General features: G+C 37.1%; 3 protein-coding genes across 5 annotated transcripts; 2 read left to right on the top strand and 1 right to left on the bottom strand.

The window, feature by feature from the left end:
- Window positions 1–180: 180 nt before the first annotated feature.
- Window positions 181–6,077, bottom strand: LOC113697232 (potassium channel AKT1). The gene is made up of 11 exons (XM_027216756.2): window positions 5,721–6,077; window positions 3,999–4,364; window positions 3,802–3,859; window positions 3,391–3,708; window positions 3,019–3,264; window positions 2,844–2,942; window positions 2,671–2,703; window positions 2,353–2,538; window positions 2,022–2,216; window positions 1,852–1,927; window positions 181–1,265 (listed from the first exon to the last, which is right to left on the bottom strand). Exons 1-11 carry the CDS (start codon window positions 5,927–5,929, stop codon window positions 346–348), a joined length of 2,706 nt encoding a protein of 901 aa, XP_027072557.2. The 5' UTR covers window positions 5,930–6,077; the 3' UTR covers window positions 181–345.
- Window positions 6,078–16,980: 10,903 nt separating this feature from the next.
- Window positions 16,981–19,255, top strand: LOC113694754 (cytochrome b-c1 complex subunit 7-2, mitochondrial). 3 transcript variants are annotated; one of them, XM_027213620.2, is made up of 5 exons: window positions 16,981–17,149; window positions 17,323–17,480; window positions 17,622–17,669; window positions 18,702–18,787; window positions 18,919–19,001. In XM_027213620.2, the coding sequence occupies exons 1-4, from the start codon at window positions 17,047–17,049 to the stop codon at window positions 18,768–18,770; spliced, it is 378 nt and encodes a 125-aa protein (XP_027069421.2). In that variant the 5' UTR covers window positions 16,981–17,046; the 3' UTR covers window positions 18,771–18,787; window positions 18,919–19,001. The 3 variants fall into 3 exon arrangements, with proteins under 3 accessions (XP_027069421.2, XP_027069420.2, XP_027069419.2); XM_027213619.2 differs by having other exon boundaries at window positions 18,916–19,001; XM_027213618.2 differs by having other exon boundaries at window positions 16,982–17,149; window positions 18,702–19,255.
- A 2,740-nt stretch (window positions 19,256–21,995) lies between these two features.
- LOC113696991 (uncharacterized) lies at window positions 21,996–22,376 on the top strand. The gene has a single exon (XM_072055743.1). It carries the CDS (start codon window positions 21,996–21,998, stop codon window positions 22,374–22,376), a length of 381 nt encoding a protein of 126 aa, XP_071911844.1.
- Window positions 22,377–23,724: the final 1,348 nt, after the last annotated feature.

The following is a 23,724-nucleotide window of genomic DNA, read 5'->3' as shown; positions in this document are numbered from 1 at the left end:
CCAGAAGATTTTGCAGGTCTAACCTTGCCTTTACTTCGACTTAAAATAGAGAATTACGGCTTGGAGATCATTTGATTCGGTTGTGTTAGAAGCATAAATCTTATGTGATGATATAATCTCTAGTGAACTGATTCGAATTTATCCCGTGGCAAACAATTGGGTTGAGGGCACAGAAGAGAATGATTGGGTGTAGCCCCCAAATCCAAATGGGTGCGTGCATTCACTGAGCAAAAACAATTGGTGAATGATATGACTACACAATCAAAGACGTTGGCTCCGGAAATTGATGGCCTTGAGGAACCTACAAAGATTTAGGAAGAAAAATGGAAAACGCGGTTTTCTGGTTTATCTCAATACACCTTCAGCTCTTTGCTGATTAGGCCCGCGCACGCCACCATCGCTTACGAATACCAAATGGTCACCGTCCCTTACCAACTCAATTTCGTCAATTTCAGCTCCATCCTTGTTCAATATTCTGGCTGGCCAAAACCCATATTTTTTGAATCCAATCTCCCGTAACTCTTGGAAGCTAGGTGGAAGGCAAACAAGCCTTCCAGCAACATCTTCTTTCTCAGGGCAACTTATGGTCACTCTAGCAACGTAGATTCTGGTACCCGTGGCAAGTTTAGCCTGATTCACGGATAAAAGCAAGCTGTTCTCCCCATTCCGGGCAGCTGACATGATCCCGACTAGTGAATTGTGAAATTTATCAGCCCTACGTCTTCTACTTGATCGTCCCCACGATCCTCCAACAGCTGGAAATGAGCCTTCCTGCGGCACAGGGAAGATCGTAGGCTCACTTTTAAATCTTCCAAGGAACCGAACTCCATGCTTTTCTTCCAAGATTGGAGCAACAGGTTGAGTTTTAGTTTCTTTTATGGACTCAAAGAGAGCTTTTATGGATTCAAAGAGAGCTGTTATGTCTTCATGACCCTGCTGTTCAGCTAGATCTCTCGGGGTCCAGCCATGTTCGTCTGTTTTATCAATATCAGCGCCTTGTTGCAAGAGGAATTTCACAATGTCATTGTTACCTTCACAAACAGCAACATGAAGAGCTGTTGATCCATTGCTCCTGGGACGTTTAACATCCCCGCCGAGACGAACAATCTCCTGTAGCAATTTTAAGTTGTTATGTTCAGCAGCAGTGCACGCAAATTGGCCAACATCTCCAGAAGTTATTTTGGCACCATTATCACTCAATAGCTTGACGACTAATTCATGCCTGCCCAACATGGCCTCCCATAATGGTACGTTTCCCTCCGAGTCTGCATAATCAAAGCACACGCGTTTTTTTTTTGTTTTTTTTTGTTTTTTTTGGCCATCAATACAGATCAACAGGCAGACCATAATGAAATGGACAATCGCAGTAAATATAGAGACCTTAAAAGAGTAAATGAGACTGGTGTTACAGTTGTCTAGGAGATGCAGATTCAGCCATTTTCAACTTGTACGGAATGACCAAAAGGGTATTTTTCACTTTTCATTGATGCAAGAGGGCCAGCCCATACGCATACAGTCCGCACTCGGACAGAATGAGGGGTAAATCATACAGTACTAGCAATTAAATCAAAGACGGCTCAAATTAATAAATAAAACTGACGCCTGGAGAGTATTAGGGGCCACATTTCGCTAAGTTGACTATTGCTGCCATTACTGTAGTTATAAAATATGAAGAAGGGACATGTAAATTATAATTGTCATTAGTTTGCGACAAATGATGTGGGGGCCAGCCCTCTTGATAATGAGGTGAATTGTTTAAATTGTTTTCCTGCTTCTATATCATCACAAAGTTGGGTTCCCATAGCAGTATTTGGACGTCATAACTTAAAGCAGTATGAAAGTTGGAGATACCTCTGCTGTTGGGGTCCGCTCCAAAATCCAGAAGCAGTAGCACACAATTCTCGTTTCCTTTTGATGCAGCTATATGCTGAGTACATAAAAGGACGTAGAATGAACAAAAAGACAGAATTGCATTCTAGAAATAATTTTTAAGGAGTCAAATGAGAGTAGTATATACACACCAGGGCAGTTCTCCCATCGTTGTCGGATTCATTTGGATCTAGACCTCGTTTCAACAAGTGATGCAACAGCAAGTCGTCTCCTCTCAGTGTTGCAAAGCAGAGGCTGAGAGGTAGGTCCATTCTACCACGAGCTAGCATGTTCTCTGTCTCTATCAGCACTCCCTCCATGATTGGATCCTTTAGCTCCTTCAAATGCTGCGCAACCAATGAAGCAATTCAATGATAGTCAATGACAGAGAGTGTGCAGTAGTGAACCCAGAAGGACCTTGTAACGAAAATTTTCAATCAAAATTGAAAATCGTCTTCCAGTTAACGAAGCACACGGACGGACCTGAAGGAGATTATTCATGATAATGGTCCCGTCTCCAACATTGGCCTGAATGATATTCATAAATGTGGTTCGATTCAGTCGCAATAGCTGGCTCAGTCTTTTTGTTCGTACAGTGAACAGCTGAGGCCTATAGCAAAGAACCCCAATCTCACCACAGAGATCACCATTTTTTGCCTCCCCAACAATCTGAAAATTCAGTCACAACATCTTCAATATAAGAGGAAAGTCTAAATCTTTCATTATTTGTTGAAGTAGATAGTGTAGTCCAGGGAAAAACAAGGGGGGAGTATTTGATCCGAGCATATGCATTGCACTTGCCTGCTCGCCACCATTTTTGAAAACCAGTAAATCCTGTGAGCAGTTCAAACATCAGCAGCAGGCATTTATGAGTCAACAGCTTTTTTACAAGTCCAAATGAGGGTAACAAATTACAAGCACATGACTTTCGATAAATCACAATGAAAAAGATGAAAAAGGAAGCCCAATTTTACCACTGCTCCTGACACAAGAATGTAAAAATCTGTTGGAGCTTCATTCTGCAGAATTACATCCTCCTTGGGAGGAAAGTACTCAGCTTTCATCTCTGAAACCTGGCAGTATAGGAAGTATATGCTATAAGGGCTCAAACTTGAAAAGTGAAAATGTTCTACCGTTCCAAAGAATTACCAGTTGGAAGAGCAAGTCGTTGGACACGCCACGAAATAAGTACACCTTATCCACTAGGGAGTAAAAGAGAAAATGTGAAATGCTTGACCGGATGGCTTTTGGAAGAGAATCTAGAGTCTCTTGCTGCTCCAGCCCCTCTGAGTCAGTTCTGAACTTCAAGCACAAGTGAGAGAGCATCTGATCTTGTAGGCGAAGAGGCAACTGGTTCCTCTGAGCGAAACTTGATGCAGCTTGAATGGTATCTCTCTGTTTATGTATGAATGCACGGCCTCATTAAAATTGAAGATCATGTGCAAGCAGTTAACATAAATATCGTAAACTTAGACTTGACTTCAAGAAATCACAAAAAAACGATGTATAGGTATTACTCACAAATTTTCTGGTCCTACTGGTTCCATGAACAACCAAATTGGTCATATTTCCTATCAAATATGCTGTCAGCCCCAGGTTAAAGAGCATGTAAACGATGTCAAAGATCATCTCTCTCGTATTCTCGGCATGTAGGTCACCATAACCAACTGTAGTTAGAGTAGTGATGGACCAGTACATTGAGGTTACATAACGGATCCACAGACTTTCCCGAAGGAAGTCCCCCATAGAAGCCCCAATCCATGTCTTCTTGTGATTGTGATAACGAGCAGCAAGCAGATAGTAGAAGCACCCCGCACAATGAACAGCAAAAAGAGTCACCTATAATCACACATGGATCAGCATTTAACGAGATAACCTAACTACTTTATACTAATGATTTATTTACCAACAAATTGTGTAATATATACATACACAAATAAGCTTAGCGCATCGAACCCAAAAGTAGTTGAAGTTTCTGTCTTTCTCCAACCTGTTCCGAAGTAAGAAGGGGGTGGGGGTGGGGGTGGGGGGGAAGCAGGAATCAGTATAAATTACAAAGAGAGCAATTTCCTCATGCCTGGAAAAGATTAGTGCGCTCAACAATTTGGTTAGCTACTTGAGTCATTTACCGGGCAAATAAGGCACTAACTCTACGAAGACGCCAGAGACGAAGCATATTGAATAAGCCATATGTCCGCAAATCTTGAGGAGAAATTCTGCGAGCAAGTTCAGAAGGAATAGTGGAGACAACATCGAAGGCCAACCAACTGCTGGCGTATTTCCAAGCAATCAGCCCGCGATCATCAATGAGAAGATACGTAGTCCTATCGAGGTATGCAACAAAGAAAGTGAGAATGATATCAATGGCAAAGAAACCATTGACGACATTATCCAAAATAGGCAGTGGTCCCTCTGGTTTCTCCAAAAACCCAAACTCAAATGGAGACACCCAAGCAGTATAAGCTACCAGAACAATCAGAAACGTTTCCCATGCCCTGTAAAAAATGCAATTGTATTGCTTGGATCAAACATAAAGAACTTTGCACTGAATATGAAACTGCAAAAATCATCAAAGCATAACGTTGAATACAGAAACAGTCTAGAGCACAGTCGAAACACAAGAACAAACATAGAGTCTACAACTGCAAACCTCGTAAATGGAATTCAACAATTTCCTAACGTCTCCACTGATAAAACACAAGAAATAGCGCTCATAATTGAGACATTCAGATATTGAATAAAACGATACTGTTGTATTACTGTCATTTAATCCATACCCCATGGGCGTGAAGATATACACTAGCAAAATTCAACAACTTACCAAATTGCAAATAGAGCACAAAGAAAGCATAAATTTTACCCTGGTGTCACTACCAGGGCAAACAAAGGATTGAGGCTAGTTCTTGTGAAAATACGGATAAAGCACAGGCTATGAAAAAGAAAGCATATCAAAGAATTCTTGATTAGCATTTGAAACTGAAAGGAACCTCTATTGACTCAAAGAGCCTCTGAGGAAAACAGGAAAAAGATCTACTGCTACTATTATTTTGGAGTTGGAGGATACTGCACGAAAAAATGCCTTCCGTTAATTGGATGAAGAATTGGGTTCCACTTAGTCACCCCTCAATAATCCAATTCTTTTCACCCAATTCACAATTCACACTAAATAGATTGTTTTTAACACAAAAAGAAAGGGGGGGGGGGGGGGGGGGGGAACGACCGATTCTTGTTAAATGAGGGAGTAGAATGACTTCCGCGAAAAGTGGTAGGAAAATAGGACTAACTTTGTTGACATAAAAGCGAGAAGGTTTTTTAAAAAAAAAAAAAAGGTGAAACAATGATTGTAACAGCCAACTACCGGGGCAGACACTGTGAAAAAGCGGTTGGCTCATGGAAGAAACAAGATTAAAAGACAGAGGAAATTCTGAATTATTTCGTAAGAATTCGTAAGCTGAAGCCTTGGCAACCATATTTACTGTGCATCTTCTTCTCTAAGCAGTTTCCGTTCGTTAAATAAATAAATGAAGAAGAAGAGGAAGGAGTCAAATCCCATTCCACAACTCTATTATTCTCTTGGGTCAGACAATGATTTCATCATCACTTTCCATTCTGCAACATTCATTCATTCATTGAATAAACGAATGAATACAAACGAACCTCTATCAGTAGAAAAAAAATCGTCTCTAACAAAAACATATGGTAATTTACGCAAACAAGAAAATCTTAGACGACTACTACAACTTCTTGCGAACAAAAACACAGTAGCATACGAACGAACGGACCGCGAAAGCGCGGCCATATAGTCATATTATTATATAGTTACTAAAGAACACAAAAAACAAAACACTCGCCTGTAGCGGCGATCATATGGGGAAATAGTGAATCTACGGAGCTGGACCCGGCGGTTGCTTCTTGCACCCAGCGAAGGAAGGATCCCGGAGGTTATACTGTAATGGCTGCCTTCTCTGGACAACTGCTCCATCTCTTCTGCTACCCCGGCGCCGCACATTGATACCCTACTAAACATTCCATTGTAATTCGCAGTCCGTAATCCCACCATGTTTTGTAAATCAATTCCTTTTCTTCTTCCTTGTTTCCCCACCCTTCTTTCCCTTTTTCTTGGTTTTTTTAGTCTAGTTTCTTTCGTCTTTTCTTGTTCGTTGGTATTTCTTTCCTCCTATTGAGCTACTGCTCCTCGTTGAATTCAATATTGCATCCCTCCCTACTCCTCACCCGTCAGCATGCTCCAAGCCTTCCTCTTAAATATAAATGAATGAATGAATAAACAAAAGGAGGAAAAAAAAAAAGGGTCGAGGTGTATCCTCCCTCCTTCCTCTTTAGCTCCTCTCCCGTCAATTCTCGTCATGCTACTGTAGTCTATATATGATACGTATATGATACGGTTATATTTCTTTCCTTTTTTGCATGTTGGATTTTACTGTACTTCTTTTAATTCATTCACTTCTCTATTTGGTTATGGAAATTGGCTAATTTTTAATAAACCCCGCAGTCCTCACCATAATTAGCGCATATATGTAGCATACTATACTATAAACAAGAAACTAGAAACGGTTAATTTTCACTAACTTGTGAGGGGCATAAAGTGAGTTTAGGCAAGTCAAACACCATTACGTTAGAATTGTTTAATTATTTTAACAAGTTTAAATTTTTATTCATCTTCGACTTATTTATTTACCAACTAACTTTGACTTTAAACAAAGTATCTATCAAATTTGAGCGTCGTCGTCGTAGAACATAAAACACTATTTAAGTTTGACTTAACTCATTATTGTATCAAATTAGAACTGAAATTTTACTCAATCGAATTCGAATCAAATATCAAATAGTTTAACCCTAATAATTTGCCTCCGCAATCAAGAAACTCTCCCCACACTCTTTTGACATCTTTACCCCTTCCCCACAGCTCGCCCGTGACATATGGGTATACGGGGTCTTTGACATCTGGTCCTTCCCTCATTCTTTAGGTTCTTTATGCTTTGTAAGCTGATGGCGATGTTAATTAAAATCGTTAATTATCAGATCCTATGGCCTCCTAAACCGACTATCCCTTGCGTTAATAAATTTTATAGTACATAACTGTGACTAACTTATTATGTGTATGCTGCTGCATCCACCCAAAGCCAAATTTGTGACGTGAAATTGCTCATTGATTTGAAAATAATTACATTAGTGTTCTCATCATTTGCGAGTCAGCATATAATACTTACTAGTATTATTGGCTCGTAATAACTATCCTTGTTGTCTGTACCTAGTAATCATTTTTTATTAGAAGAAAGAAAAACTCAACTAGTATTATACTTCAATGCACTTTCAATAGTACAGTCCACGGTCACAAATTGAATTGGGTTTTGGTTTTCATCGACGGACAGACGGTTGAAAATATCCGGCTTATGAAAACAAAAAAGAGGACCTATTGTTGTGGCTAAAGTCGATTCACGGGGCATTACTTCACCAATCATGATGGTCCAACCCCTTGCGCGTGTAGCTGCCAAAGTTGACTGGCAAGAGTAATTAATTATCTTCCCAGCAAAACACATTTTTTCTCAAATGTCAAAATTACGCTTAATCAATTAATTGTATAGATATTTATTGATTTTCCTAAGATTCATATGCATAAATTACTACTCTTTTCTCTCTCTAATTAAACATTTTCTCATAGGGCCTCTCATTCTTCTTCCTACTATTCTCATCTCTCTCTTTCTCACCCACAGACTAATACATCTATTGTTTGTTTTATAATTATATAACTTAATTTTTGCCTTAATCTTTTCTTGTATCTTTTTGGATCTATGCACTCTTGTTTTTTTTTTTTTTACTTAAATTACATTTTATTTGAAAAAAGGACCTTTTGAATAAAATTTTAAAAATAAAAAATATAAGAACATGTAGAATTAATATACGAGCTGAAATTATTAAAACCAAGACCAATTCAGCAAATCATGAAAATAATTGATGCACTAATGTGTGAGAGGGAGAGAGAGAAGAATGCAAGTGAGTAGGAAAAAACTTTAATTAGATAGAGAAAAAGAGAAGTAATTAGTAGTTAGTGAATTTTTAAAAAATCAAGAAGAATTTTGATATAAAATTGATTGATTGTAGATAATCTTGACATTTGAGAAAAATTTGTTCTAACAGTAACATTGATTATTGCTTTGGAAATATTCCCAACCAAGTTGACTGCACAGCATCAAGGGGTACCGGGAAACAAGTTACTACTCTGTAGCAGCAACAACCTCTCAAGTTCCTCAAAACAGTTAAAAAAATTGCTTGATTCAAAAACGGATCAACTTGGCTATACTCGCAACCCTGTCACTTTTGTCTTTACATCAACGAGGATATCTTTACTTTTCCAACCATATTGCCACCTCAAAGGTTATCCCTGGCACAGATCAAACCGCAACACTCCAAACAGTGATCCTAGATTTTCTGTTTCTCGCTCTTCTTGTTCGGTGTTTGTTTGGAATAAGCATTCTAAGAAAATCTTCTTTCCTTTGCGGTAATTATTATTTTTGTTATTTTCTAAAAATGTGCTAACCATTATTTAATTTGCACCACTGGGCGGCGGGGAGCTCGGTTGACTCCCCTGTTTCGCTTTTAGGATAATCTTTTTTTTTTGGTCGTGGGGCTGAAGTCATTTAATTCTTCCTAAAATGTCATTCATCTGGGAGTGCCTCTTAATAGAAGAGGTTCATATCGTTGTGATGGTTGAGACGGTGCAATGATCTGTAGTAATGGAATTAATAAAAGTGTATTATTATTAACAATTAATGTTGTCTGACTCTTCACCAAGAAAATTAATGTTGATCCTCCAAAGATTGTATCTTTTTATTTTAATTTTGCCTCCAACGGATCTTAAACTTGAGTCACATATTACACACGATCAAAAAATGATGACTTGATTTCAGATAAAATAATTTACTTTACAAATTTCAATCACCTTTTTATCTTACATACATTAAATTACAAAAAGTACTACAGTAATTATCTCAAATAAATCATCCAAATAAACTCCTATCCAAACAAACTCATTGGTACAGGCATGTTTAATTGTTTGTCGCATTGATTAATAGAGTGCCTGATCGATACTTTTCCCTTAGACGACAGACATAGCCACTAGTCCTGTTGTAATTATAATTATTCACAAGTACAGACACTTGACGTTGAAACTCCCTTCACCTCTTGAAAAGGATTAAAGGAACTGATGAAGAGGTCATCATGCCATATCATATGTCGTCAAGGATCAGGCTTCTTCTTGATTTAGTCAATTGATGTGGAGAGGAGGATCCGGATAATGGCATGCATTTTAAGGTGTTAATATAAATTGATTTGGTGCTTTAAAATACTACCTAGTAATCAATTCGTCATCGCCTCCAACAGATATAGAGTAGGGACAGATGGTCCGCAGTTCTCACGCCCTCCAGCCACCTACCCCAGTGGCTCATTTTTATGTCCCGTTTCGGAAATTAATACTACTAGTCTACTACTACTACTATTTGCAGTCAACTGCAGGGAAAAGTTTTCCCAAAAACAATTAATAAGATGCCATTATTGATTATTGATTGACTTTTTTATTTCCATAGAATTATTTTCGGATTGATGTTTCTATATGGACTTCTTTTTTTAGTAATAAATATCCCGCAGAAGAAAGAAACATCTCCACCATGCTGCAGGTATATTCTGCGTGCGGGCTTTCCCGAGTGTTTTAATACACCACACTGAACTTTTTTGTCAAACTGGCTTTGAAATGTAGCTCTCCTCGCTAAAACAACATTAATTGTTTGTTGTCTTGATTCTGAAATTTGTGAATGGATTACTTAAAACCGATACATCCCTACTTTCATTTTGTCTGTTTTCTATTAATCAAGTTCAAGAAATTCTGAAAGTTACCGGCTTTTGGGGTTCCACGGTGGAATTAGGTTTGTGATTTCCTCTTAACAATTGTTGGAAAGAAACAAGAGTCTGGAGAGGTAAAATAGCAGTCTCTGAGGGTGACCAATAGTGAGAGCGTTCCCTTTCCCTTTCTCCCACATCGGTCCAGTGAGGGTTGAGTGAGTGAGTTATAAGTCTCCTCCTGGGCTCTGAAAGTTACCGGCTTTTGGGGTTCCACGGTGGAATTAGGTTTGTAATTTCCTCTTAACAATTGTTGAAAAGTTCAAGAAATTGCGAGACGTACCATCCACGTCCAAATGTCAGTCTTTCATGATCTTCTGCACTTGTACGTAATTCCCAAATTTACGCAAACAAGCTTTACATTGACTCTGAGATTTGTTCTCTCAACTAAATCAAACTGATCAATCACATTACATTTTCCATCATGGAAACACACACAATTTTCTATTTTCCAACAAAGAGTTTAGCTAGATTGGACACGTGGGTGGATTCAACATGGTCATGTGTGGTGTCACCTAAGTACCTAACTCAATGAGTGCTAAAACGCCATAATGTCGAGTTCACAGGTATATACTCTCCTGAAACCGTTTCCCTTCTTTTGTTCAATTGATTGAAATCGAATAATAATGGTATGGTAATTTCTGGGTCTACTACTATTTCCACGAGAACAACGTGGGATTAAATTAGTTTTCGTGATTGAATCAAGAGGATATTTCAAAGCGAACAAACATTCAAGAGGATATTTCATATTGAATTGTCAGTATTTGCGTCGTATAAGCCAAGTGGAAAACTTGAAATATGTTCAAATGAATTGAATCATTCTGATTTTCCAATAATGGTCCCAAGAACAGGTTAAATGTCCAGACTTTTCTTCGTCAATGATTCTACTTGCCAAGGATCAACAACTTGTAATCCCGTGGTCCCCGAAACATTGCACCAACGAGGAACGTCCCCAGAAGTGGAAGGCACCAATTAGTAGTACCTAAAATTTACATTCTAATAAGGTGCGAAATGAGAGGACTGTCGAAACTTGCTGGTCCATTCAGAATATTGAACTACTGGCTTGCAAGGCTATATTACAGTTGCCTCTCTCTCTCTCTCTCTCTCTTCTATTTGTTCCTTGGCTACAGTGGATTACGAGAGTTTCTCCTTTCATATCTTTTCCTCCCTAAAGTAAATTCCCCAGACTAGCCATTCTAGGTTTTGAATGCTTTGCCTTCTTAAAATTTGAAACCGCGAACCTGCACTAGAATATTGTACTAAAGCATGCATCCTACATTTAGCATGTTACTTCTAGTACTTCACTATGCTTATCTCCTCACGTGATTTCTCTCACACCATTGAATGTGGAAAGATATTTCATTAGCATACATGTAAAAGCTAAATTAAAAGCAGACAAGATCATGATGATTATACTCTGTTAAGGATTGAAGAAAAGTTGATTTACGCATCTAATTTTCTGCCATTTGCTTTGGTCGGGAACAGGAACACTTCATTATCGGCCCTCCGCTTTAGCTGAAAAGGTTGTTCGATGTGAAAACGCTCGACTTACCGACAATGCGGTGAAAGTTCTTTTTAACAACTAAAAAGTAGGAAAGATAATGGTGTTTGAACGAACAGAGAGGAAGCTAACATAAACACGATATCAAATGATGATAATTCACACACCATATCTGTATTGGTGCTGATCGAAACCATAAGCTTTTTTGGGAGCTTTTAGACCTTAATTAAATTGCATCTTTTTTTTTTTATAAACTCCTTGTTGCTATGGATTATATGAATGATGCACTAGAAATTCATCTCTGTAGGTTGGGACATTCGTCAATGACTGTTAGGTCCCAGATTCAAAAAATCTCAAAGCTTCTCCTTTTTCCAATCGCAATGATTCCTCAAGAGGTGATGGCCTCTGATTTTTAAAAAGAAAAGAATGCAGTGCTGGTTGGTTGGCCTTAGTCCTGATTCGTCTTTCCTTGGTCCAAAAGGCGCTCCCGTTTTAGTTAAAAAATCCCATCAATGTTTTTCACTTTTGAACGCTAGCAGTCCAGGAACTGGATAAGTCTTCAGCTTGTTTTGCATGCAAACTTAATATTCATGAGATGAGACATGACTTCGAGCTTATCTCTCTTCCTCAACCCCAATGGTGTGTTTGATATGAAAGAAGTACGTACAAAGGGGGTAAAAAAATGTGGGAGAAAAAGGTACAAAATTGGAAATGGAGTTGGTCCTTAGTCCCACCATAGGACCAAAAAAGCAAAAACGGAAAAAAAAAAAAGAGGAAGAAAATACTGCAAAAGGATAAGTTTAGGTTGATATCCAGTATATTAAAGACCAATTGTCATTTAGAAAGAAACCGGGCAGAAAACAAATCAAGCTACTAAAGGTCCGTTTGGATTAACTGTTTTTGGGGTTGTTTTTCAAAAATAACACTGTAGCATTTCGTTTTTGAAATACAAGTCCATTTGAATTAGTATTCTTTGGCCTAAACTTAGTTCAATAAGACTCACAGAGGTGTGACTCATTTAAGGCTCACGAAAAATTTTGAGTTATAAACTCTATTTAGGTTGGCTCATACTCATACCATGTATTCTTTAGGTTGAAAAACGTGTAGAAAAATACTATAGTCCCTTGTGAGTACAGTGCCTTCGGTTCTAATTCATTTAACTCTTGCTACATCATTCAGTGCGTCAAACTATTGAAATAATCTAATGATTGATAACTTTTATTGTATGTCTAACGGGTAAATTTAATTTTATTGGTATAGTATCCAAAAGAGACTGTAGAACTAAGTCTCCGTAAGTATAAGGGATGCAATATATCAAAAATACATTCAATCCTAAAATTGGTTTGAATATCTTCATCTACTGAACTTACAAGCAAGTAATTTTTTTTCTTATTCTGGCGAAATAAAAAATTCATTAAATAAAGTTTGTAAATTAGATTCACAGCCATATAAGGAAAAAGCAAGCCATCTTTAACTATAACTTTATTGTCAAGAAACAAATATCAATTCACTATTTTATCTCTTAAGATTACTGAAAAAAAAAATCACTACTAACAAATACAATTGGTCAATTTATTCTCTGTTTTAGTTAATATTGATGTAAAGGGAAAGTAATACTCCAATAATCCTAACTATTTCAATCGGATGAATTGCACCTAAACAAGTATCACTAAAGCTTAAATTTAATACACATATTTCACTTTGATTTATTATGTGCATATAACGCTAATTAGGTTGAACTTTAAGTGAGTTGAGCTTAGGTGTAATATTTAATCCCAAACTCAACTTAGATCATATCCGTTAATGCTCAGCCCACTTTATTCAGGGCTGCACGAGCTGAGCTCGAGTTAGTACGGCTCAATTGATAACCCTAATCATGGAAACATCACACGTTTTAATGATATAGATGGAAAGCGAAGAATTTAAGGATAATGGTGTGTCTGATAAAATTGAAATATAAAATACCAATTTATTAAATTATTAAATAATTAAGTACTAAATTTGATATATTTGAGTCTATATCACATCTAGTGATGATTGAATAACTTATCACTTATTTTTTGTACCAAATTTTACCTAAAAAATTTATTGTCACTTTATTAATTCAGATGTTCTATTTCTGGTTATCCAACGCAACTGAACATATTAAGACCGGAATTCATTACATTTAAATATTAAATTGATTTATTAGACCTGCGGAATTGTCTTAAGATTATTGGCTGCTGATTTTCTTGGTCCAACTTGTTGAAGATTTTTCGAGAGATTTCGCTTTTGATTGAAAATATCGAGCTACGGCGCCCGCAGATTGGGTCCAGGACGTCCATCCAAACTACTTTCCTCTATCATTGATTCATTATGCCTCATCCATCAAGCCATCATGCGGGGCATCTCTCCGCACGATGTCTCCTCATATCTACTAGTAATTGATTTTTTCGGAACATTCCTTTTAGGAATTATATTTTAATTTTAGGATAACGAGTAAGGGAAAAGGAAAAATATGCAACTTTAGGGTTATGTCTTCAAACCAACATCGACTCTTCTTCTCCTCCTCTTTTGCTTATTTTTTGTTTATAACTCCACATACAAATTGTAGAGGCAATTGAGTGCACAATTGTTGGGGCATCTGATTATTCTTTACAAGTTTATAGTCATCGTGGTTTGGGGCCTGCGAAAGGAATGGAGGATTGGCTTTCAGTTGCAGCTGCTTTGCTGGAGATGCAAAATGTGGATATCCTTGTTCCCGTTTGATGGTAAACCCATTAGGTGTTTACATCAGTCAGGACCACGTTGCTGGGATTCAGACTTTAGATAACTCCAAAGTCTTTGGGGAAGCTTTGTCTGCGAACCACTATGCACTAATAGCCTCGCATTTCTTATTTGTTGAACCTAAACAATAGCTGCTGGGGCCAAACTCAACTTCCCACGATGGATGTGACTGAGCGTGCTTCTCTTCTGTGTGTATGTGTGTCTCTGCGTGTTCTCAATGGTTAACCCTTGTACTGTCTTAGTTTTTAAAAAATTTTGGTAAAAACAAAGGGAAAATCGTTCAAAATATCCCTTACATTTTACAAAATAACTTTTTTCATTCCTCACATTTAAAAATATAATTATACATTCCTTACAAATCCACATTGATTAAATTTGGTCCCCACCCAAGTTTCCGATTAGTTTTTGGTCGGAATCCACCACGTGCCTTGCACGTGATTATTTTTTAAGGGCAAATTTGTCAAATCAATTTTACATAATTCGATTCATAATCCTTCATATTTTACAAAATAAATTTTTTTGTCCCTTACACATCACAAAATAAATTTTTTTATTCTTCACATTTTTCAAAATAGATATTTTCATCCCTCATTGATCATGTGTACGAATAATTTTTTTAACCCATGTAAATATCTATTTGATTTCACTTAAACAGTACGAGTAACATGTAATATATCTCTATTTGATTTCTCTATTTAATTTTGTCTAACGAAATTAAATAGAGATATATTACATGCTATTCGTACTGTTCAAGTAAAATCAAATAGATATATACATGGGTTTAAAAAAATTATTAGCTTTTCACTCATATTCATTTCATTTTACTCAAAAATTGAAAACAAAGAAAAAACTTAATCTTAAACATTATCGAGTGTTTATATCGAATTAAATTTGGGCAGAAAAAATAAACAAAGGAAAAGTATGATAAAAAAAAGCAAGTGATTGACATTTTCAAATTTTAAAACAATCACAAGACAAGTAATTCAACTGTTGGTCTTAAAAGTGACGAGTAGAAATTTCAGATTTAAACTGCAATTTGTTAGCATGACTATAAAATTTAATTTAAGACCTATTAATTAGATGGCCTTCTTATACATCTCAATAAATAAATTATTATCAAAAGAGAAAGACCACAAATATTGAATAGGTTTACATGTTAAAATCATCTAGATATTACATGGGTTTAAAACAAAATTGTTAATTTTAAATCTCTGTATATATCTATTGAATAGCATATATACATCTACGATGAGTCTGTTTAAGTAAAATCAAATAGAAATACATTATATGTTATTCGTACTGTTCAAATGAAAACAAATTGATATATATATATATATTGATTTAAAGAAAAAAAAATTATTCGTACATATGATCAATGGGTGATGAAAAAATTCATTTTGAAAAATATGAGGGGTTAAAAAATTCATTTTATGAAATGTGAGGGACGAAAACATTTATTTTGTGAAATGTGAGGGACTATGAATCGGATTATGTAAAATTTAATTTGACAAATTTACCCTAAAAAAATTATCATGTGCAAGGCACGTGATGGATTCTGGTAAAAAACTAATCGGAAACCTAGGTAGGGATCAAATTTGATCAATATGAATTTATAAGAGACATAAAATTATACTTTTAAAAGTGATGGACGAAAAAAGTCATCTTGCAAAATGTGAGGGATGTTTTAAACGATTTTCCCAAAAGCAAATCTGGCCTTTTTTTTTTTTTGGTAATAAAAAGGACTATTAATTGAACAAACTTAAATTATAGGTACAAAACGAGGGAAGCAAATTTCCTTAATATCTGCATCTACTAGATTTCTCAAAGTATGAGGGACACTATCATAGCATACAAAATTCATGTCTTGTTGAGCATCGAATTTCGCCAATCTATCAGTATACTGGTTTGCTTCTCGATAAGCATGTCTAAGTGTGACATTATACAGAGCAAAGATTGAGAACCTGCAATCAGAGATAATTAAAGCATACTCATGAGTTGAGTATCAGGAACCTGCAATCTGGCCTTCAATATATAGCATATGTGTAGTTTTAGTCTCTAAAATTATGACAAGAGTAACTTTAGTCTCCAATGCGTTCAATTTAAAGCAGATTTAGCACATTTGAAGAATTTTTTTCAATTATTAATAGAATTTAGTCACGTCTAATCACGTGTCCGTTAAATTAACTTTTAAAATAAAGAAACAAAATAGTAGCTGACTTTAAACAATAAGGACTAACAACTTATATGCTAATTAATTAACTAGTAAAAAGAAGAAAAATCTTAACCTAAAAAGCTAAAACTAGTCGGAGCAACCAATTTATTGATCCAGTACTTATTTTCATTTTCTACCCCACTATCTCCAAACAAAAAATTATAATTTTTAATTTTTTGTATAGATTTCCATTTTTTATTTCTTAGTTAATAAGTTACAAGTGTGCCATCACATGAATTATTCTTATTATTCAAGATTATTCACTATTTTATTATTTTTTAAAGGAAGTTTAATTCAATAAATATAGAACTACATATCCTTTCAATTGTCCTAAATTTGCTTCAAATCGATAACATCGAGGACCATATTTGTTTTGTCAAACGTTTGAACTAAAATTACTCTAAGTATTAAACATTAGAGATTAGATTTATTTTTGTTGAAACTTTAAAGACCAAAATTGCACAAGTGTCAAACAATGAGGATCAATTGATCAAAACTGTATTTCTCCGTGATTATAAAATGTAGCAATTCCCAGCTATTGGAAGGGTTTATTACCTGTGTTAGTGACACACTCGATGGCTCAAAGTGAGTAAGGTTTAGCCTGGTGGGCCTTTTAGCAGCAGAGCCCGTCGTTCAGAGACTAGAAATATTACAATTGAAGCCCAAAAATAGGCCTATGATCCGACCCAGATAGCAGGCCATTCAAAATTAAACAATTGCGTCCTTCGTCGCTGCTCAGTGTCACATAGAGCAGCAGCAAAATCTGAGATCTCAAAACAAAACAGAAATGGCGACGGCGTCGTCTTGGGTGGCAAAGATTCTGAACCCAAAGAGCAATCCCTTGGCCGCTATGCACATGAAAGCCATCTCTACCCGCCTCCGCAAATACGGTTCGTTTCCTTCATATTCTTTTGTTTTTTTGGGGGTTCTGGGTGTTGAATCAAATATCCATATAGTATTGCAATAGAATTAGAGGGAGTAACATTTTTGGGATGATTTCGTTTTTTTTTATTTTTTTTTAAATTAACAATAAATAAATGGGGAAAATGGATTTGAATGATAGGGTTGAGGTATGACGACCTGTATGATCCGCTGGAGGACATGGACATCAAAGAAGCATTGAGACGGCTTCCTCCAGAAGTTGTGGATGCTCGCAATCAGCGGCTCTTGCGGGCCATGGATCTCTCCATGAAGCATCAGTACCTTCCCGAACACCTCCAGGTTCCATCTACTTTCCTCTTCCCTTTCTTTTGTTTAATTTTTTTAGTTAAATTTAGATAATGAATTTTTCAGTTTATAATTTTTTCCGATCGTCGAAATAAGAACCTGTGTAAATGAAGATGCTTGTTGTTGGTAATGCAGGCACAGCAGACGCCATTCAGGAGCTATCTTAAAGATATGCTAGCTCTGGTAACTCCTCTCTCTCTCTCTCTAGGAAAATCAACTTCTGATTCCATTTCTGAATAGGTTTTTGAGATTAGTTCTTTCTCTCTAAGCAGGCGTTGTTAAGGCCTGAACCAGATATTCCTTTCAAGTTATTATATTTTCTGCTTTAATTTCGATTTTTGTCTCGCATTTGATTTGAGTAAAGCAGAAAAGAACTCCTATATTAGTTTACAGCCAAAATGGACATTCAAGATAGTATTCAAGTCATGTTGATGTTAAGTTTCAACTTTTCTTTCTTCTTTTTCTTTTTTTTTTCCCAGGAGTAGAAGGAGAATGAAGGTAGGCATTAGAACTCAGCATTCACCATCATAAGATAGTCACAAGCTTAGTGCACTGTCATAGGTTTTGAGCTTTCTCAGTTTTTTATACTACTGAGACAGCGAGCTGGACAATAAGGCCTGACTATCATGACTGTTGTCCTTGTTTTTTAAAACCACCCGTTAGAAGACAGGCTTGCACATCATGAACTGGTTCCTTCTTTCTTAGATGACTCTATTGGTGAAGAAGCCTCAACTGGTTATCGTTTTACAAGTAGATTTGAAAATGAAACCTTTTCACAAGGCTTCTAACATAACTTAGGCATCTAAAAAACATTTTCCATGCATAGATCTGTGGGTCAATGTGAAACTTGTATTTCTTCTGTTGAAAGGCAAGTGTACTTGTATCCTATTTTTGTAACTAGAGAGGCCCTTCAAAAGAGGTTTTGTTTTGGGCAGAAATATCAACTAGTTCAAATGTGAATCAAGTTATTCAAGGTTGCTGGCCACTGAGTAGTTACACGATAACTCGTCGAAGTTGTAGTCTTAGTTCCCTGTTTGTTGGTTTTTACATTTGCTGTGGAGTGCATTACAAGTATCAATGCCACCAGATTTGCTAATGTATAGTGGCAGCTTACTAACATGAATATCAGCTGTGTATGCGCACAGTGTATTGAGCGATATTTCAATTTCATTCCTCATTAACTAATGAAAATGCTGAAATTTTTGTCTTTGGCAGGTAAAGAGGGAGAGGGCAGAGCGTGAAGCTTTGGGAGCTTTGCCTCTTTATCAGCGTACACTTCCCTAAGCTTGATATTTCCTCAGGTACGCAAGTTAGATGCTCTTAGAATTCGGTCTAGCGAATAATAGCTGTAACATTTCATGGGGAGGAAGACCTCCATGGAATGCAATTGATGGGATTTTGGATCCAATCGATGATTTTTCTGTTACAGCAGCAGAGTTTCTGAGCCTGCAGGCACATGTTTTTTGGCCTAATAAGTCTTCACGCAAATGCATATTGAAATTTTTGGCACGCAAACAGCGAGATCCGCAGCTGTGAACCTTTCATTTCCATTTTTCTTGGTCATCTTTGCTATAGTATTCATCAGGTTCTTGATAATGCTGATACTGCTTTGGACAAACTTATTGGACTGCTTCTCGTGTTTGGGCTAACAACAATACGTAAGGCTCATGGTCAATGCGTGAGTTTTGGTTACTAAATGTATCACGGATGTCCAGTTTATAGGATTCCTGCCCATTGTTTCAAGTGGTGTAACCCAATATTCCGGTGAATGTGCGGGATTGTATTTTATTTTCTTCAAATCGAACTGGAAAGCCGCTTTCAGCAAACCACAAAAATTTTAAAATATCAAACCTCCCGGTTCAATCCTATAGATGGTAGTTAATTTTCTACTGAGCCCAGCGAAATTGTAAAATTTCTTTTATGTAGCGCGGCACGCAGAAGCTATAAATTTGAAGACTAGGAAGATTAGGAAAGCTTTTCCTCCCAAAAAGAGCAGATAACATAAGGACGGGTATATAATTTTCTTTTCTTTTTTTTGTAATTTAAGGAAAGCTAAGTTTATAAGAAATGGGGGAAAATTGAAATTAATAATCATTTGAACTGTTGAAAAAGCATGGACCAAATAGCGGGGCCCTAAATCCGTGAGCTGCTCCTCCCGGTCGGCGGCAAGGATTTCAAACGCTTAAGCACCTTTTCCGTTCGGCCATGAAAGTGTCCACTTACCAGAGCAGAGTTGAATTCAAAGTCACTGCGCATCGCTATGTGCTAATGAAAATGCGGAGGTAGAATAATGAAGTCCGATTTCAAGGCCCATAAGAGAAGTCCAGATGCTGAATCAATCGTTTCTTGATCCAATTCTGATATACATATTGCCAGCCATAGAGACCAGCGGCAACCACAGGAACAGAGACAAAGATGTCGAAGTCTCGTGCTGCCCAGCGGGAATATGCCATTCAACAGAATCAACACATGGAACATTTTTTCCCTCAACCCCGTGTCCCATAACGTCAATATTGGACACTTTCTCTAAAACTATTCAACCCCCGTTTTGGAACGCCCCGGTATCTGACAAAGTCGGCAAATTTTGTCAGCGAGGTTCGTCGACAGCGACACGTGCCGTCCTGCTCTCTCCAATCTCCATGCCATGCCCGTATCCTGCGTGAACCCCTGCAAAATGCCAACAAGAAGGAAACCTTCCGCCTCTCCTCCCGGACCACACTGTTCCGTTTCAAATTTTTCAAACGTGGGCGTGTCAGCTATCTCATCCTTGTCACAGTTTTTGCACGTTAACAGCACCTTTCTTCGAAACTCCATTTCAACAAAGGGACAAGAACAGCCGGTTCTTCAACGATCTAGTAATACAAATGGTTTTTTTTTAAAAAAAAAAAAACCATTTGTGTAACGTAATATGATTTTAATTGTTTCAACCAGTTGTTATTCATTATTAATTATTCATACAATGTACAAAAATTATTTGTATAAATTAATATAATTTTTAACATTTGAACAAGTTGTAACTCATTATTAATCATTTTTTCAGTAAAAAAAGACAATTATTTATACGACATAGCATACTCTAAAGAACTTTCTCGATACATCCACTACTAAGTTGGGCTAAAGAACTAGATGAAGTTCATCCTCGCGTGTTACCCCTAGCATCAAAAGGGTATAATCACCAATACTTGAGAATGAGAGGAGCAATCATGTAATAGTAATAGAGAGGGTCAAAGTTCAATTGGAAATCCACTGAGCAAAAGAATCAGAAGCATCGATTATTAGCTGCACTAGGAAGTTAGTACATGGGACTTTCTTTTTTTTTCCCCATTTTGGTTTTTTGGCTTTGCGTGGAAAAAAGCCATCTTCTAGAATTGAGAGGGCTGGAAAAGCAAGATGAAAGGTGAGGAGTGAGAAATGGTGGAAAATTGAACTTCGGAGAAGTACTTTTCAAGATGTGGAATGTATCGTGGCCTTGTTTGGAAGACAAGTTCTTTGTCAAGTTTATCTGGTACAAATTTTTTAAAAATTTTAGCTACAGCAACTTCAAAAAACTTTTCAAAAATTTTAAACTATACACTTCAAAATATTAAAAAAAAAAACACAATCCAAAAATTTTTTTAAAAACTTCGACAGTAATTTAAAGTAAAATTTTAGATAAACATTCAAAAAATTCACTTGCCAATCGGGTTCAAGAAATTATATCAAGATCTCGATTATGTCATCTTAAATCAGAAGCAGTATACACGATTGACAACAAATTGATAACAAGAAACTTATAAAAAAAATCGTTTTAATCATCCAGTGCGTTCGGATAGAAGATTATGTGGAGAGTTTTTTTTTTTTTGGAATAACACTGCAGCCAAAAGACGAAAAATTGTTATATTCATTAATTAAGCAATATGCGCCAGTGATTAGGCTAAATCATTTCGGCTTAATTTTTAATCATTGAACAACAGCAGGGAGAACCTAAATCCAAATGGAATCGAGCAACAATATAATAGAAGAAAAGGGGGAATGGATGTGGCTGGACACACGTTAGTATTAGGTACCGATGGATAAGGCTAGATGACATGAATCATTACCAAATGGATCTCCTGAAATGAGGGATACCCTAATTCTTTAGCCAGCTCCACCCTTCCAGAATCCCAATTTCCGCTATCTGTCCGGCCAAACCAAGGGCAGTTTCGTCCTAGTAACTATTCAGTCCGCCGAAGCAACTTGAGTACCGCCACAAACGGTTAAAACTTATGCATAAAGTAAGAGTCAGACGGTCAAACCCTCGCTCCAGCGTTACTCGTCACCTCCACGTGTGCATCTTATCCAATCCACCCCTTTATATAGCATCTCCTATCTCCGACACTCCTCCGTAGCCGCTTTGGCCCCTAAAAGTTTCCTTAGCCTTAAAACACACACAATCGCCCCTTCAAAAACACACACAACTTTTCTCTCTACAAATACTTGCACAATTTCCACTTCGCTGATACGTACCACATCTCTGGTCCAGTGATCTAAATGGCGACCACTATGTTACCGATCAGCGCAGTCGGAGTGAGAGCCTGTGCGAGTACCGGCACCCGGAAAGCTGACGTAAATAACCGGAGGAGTTCATCTTCCAACTGGTGGTCCCCAATCTTCGGCTGGTCTGCTGAGCCGGACTACATTGACACTGATAACAAGAGAGGTGATTTATCATCTATTAGTAAAAAGTCGGAGCAGGATCAGGATCCTAAGCCGGTGGCAAAATCTCGGTTTGCTCCTGGTTCGTTCACAGCGGAAAAGGCCAGGCAGCTCCGGATGATGACGACTGGGTCGTCTACGTTTCATGACGTCATGTACCACTCTGCCATCGCCTCCAGACTCGCCTCCGATTTCTCCGGCCGCTCCGAACTATAATCGCCTGCACAACAGCTATAAATAATTTAGAAATCTGTTGGCGTTTAGGTGGTAGTCGTAGTTAATTTTTTTATTTTCTTTTTCCTAATCTTATTTTTATTAATTGAACAAAATGTGAAGACCTTAAGATCAGACGGTAATGATGTAGATTATCATGTATTGTTGCATGATAATCTGGATCTGATGATAGATAAGCATGTAGTACTTAAGTATCTCTCTCTTTTTTATTGTTGCTTAAGTCAATGCTTATTACACTGTATCATTACATATGTAAATGCTTGTATGACGTGGAGAAGTCGATGATTGGATTAAATTATTTTGGATGAAGATCAGATGATTCATCACTCTATTATTTAGTTTATTGACCCAACTTTCCATTTAAATTGACAACTGATGATGGGATGTTTGGCCAAATAAATCACGGATTAGTGTCCTCAACTTCATATTTTCTTGATCAACAAATCACGGATGGTTGGTTCCGCTGTATGGGCAGTAATTGCAAGAACGATGCAGGAGTTAATATGTGGGGTAGATAATTCTGCCGAGGTTTGAATGGGTAGAAGCCCGATTGGGGCCTAGCAGCAGTCCAGTACGAGTTAATCGAACTGTTTTTAGCCAAGGCCTCAGGGAGTCTGTTTGACGACATTTTTTTTACTTTTTCGTTCCTTTTCCATCCAAGTGGGGTTCATATTCTGATTTGACTATTTTGTTTACTTCTGATACCTTTTCTTTCCAAGTGGATGGCATATTCCGGAGTACACTTCTGATTCTGTGTGTTTTGAACCTGTGGACGATGGATGGTATAGTATTTCCTCCTAGAAAAATAGGAGACAGGGAAAGACGCGGAGCCAGGTCCCGGATATCAAAATATCGACGAGCATATAAATGAAAAAAGAAGAATATGTATGCTCTCCATGTGACTGATGCAGTCTATACGCAGAAAAAAAGAAGTAATTATGAGAAAGGGTGGCAAAAGAATATTCAAGGAAACTATTTCAGAATAAAAATTAAAATTTGGTGCTCCACTTGCCTCTGTCCTGTGTACTCCGTGTGTTTTACCCATTAAAGGTACAACTTCAAGTCAACCATTGGCCACCAAGGAGAGACAGGGAAAGGGAAAGACTCGGAGCCAAGTCCCGGACCATATAAATCCCTCCGGACATTAAGACCCGCCTGGACTGTAGGTAGGAATTTAAATTCCACTTGCATCGAAAAAAAATCATAGGTGGTGTCAAAACAAATTCATAGGTGGTGTCAAAACGCCGCTTTGATCTAATAAAAATTCAAGTCAATTGATCTGTTATTTTGCCCAATCGCTGTAACATGCAGAAGATTGACCTTTTCATTC

The sequence above is a fragment of the Coffea arabica genome, chromosome 6e, assembly GCF_036785885.1.
Source record: "Coffea arabica cultivar ET-39 chromosome 6e, Coffea Arabica ET-39 HiFi, whole genome shotgun sequence".
NCBI lineage: Eukaryota > Viridiplantae > Streptophyta > Magnoliopsida > Gentianales > Rubiaceae > Coffea > Coffea arabica.
Note: the sequence above shows the minus strand (reverse complement) of the source record. Positions and strands in the feature narration are given on the sequence as shown.

Bases quoted from the DNA above. Each gene is read 5' to 3' on its own strand.
- LOC113694754 (XM_027213618.2), top strand. From the start codon at position 17,047: ATGGCGACGGCGTCGTCTTGGGTGGCAAAGATTCTGAACCCAAAGAGC. The intron at 17,150-17,322 runs GTTCGTTTCCTT...TTTGAATGATAG, and splicing joins TACCCGCCTCCGCAAATACG to GGTTGAGGTATGACGACCTG. The intron at 17,670-18,701 runs GTAACTCCTCTC...TGTCTTTGGCAG, and splicing joins TTAAAGATATGCTAGCTCTG to GTAAAGAGGGAGAGGGCAGA.
- LOC113697232 (XM_027216756.2), bottom strand. From the start codon at position 5,929: ATGGTGGGATTACGGACTGCGAATTACAATGGAATGTTTAGTAGGGTA. The intron at 2,943-3,018 runs GTAATTCTTTGG...CTATACTGCCAG, and splicing joins ACGACTTGCTCTTCCAACTG to GTTTCAGAGATGAAAGCTGA. The intron at 2,217-2,352 runs GTCCGTCCGTGT...TTGGTTGCGCAG, and splicing joins TCATGAATAATCTCCTTCAG to CATTTGAAGGAGCTAAAGGA.
- LOC113696991 (XM_072055743.1), top strand. From the start codon at position 21,996: ATGGCGACCACTATGTTACCGATCAGCGCAGTCGGAGTGAGAGCCTGT.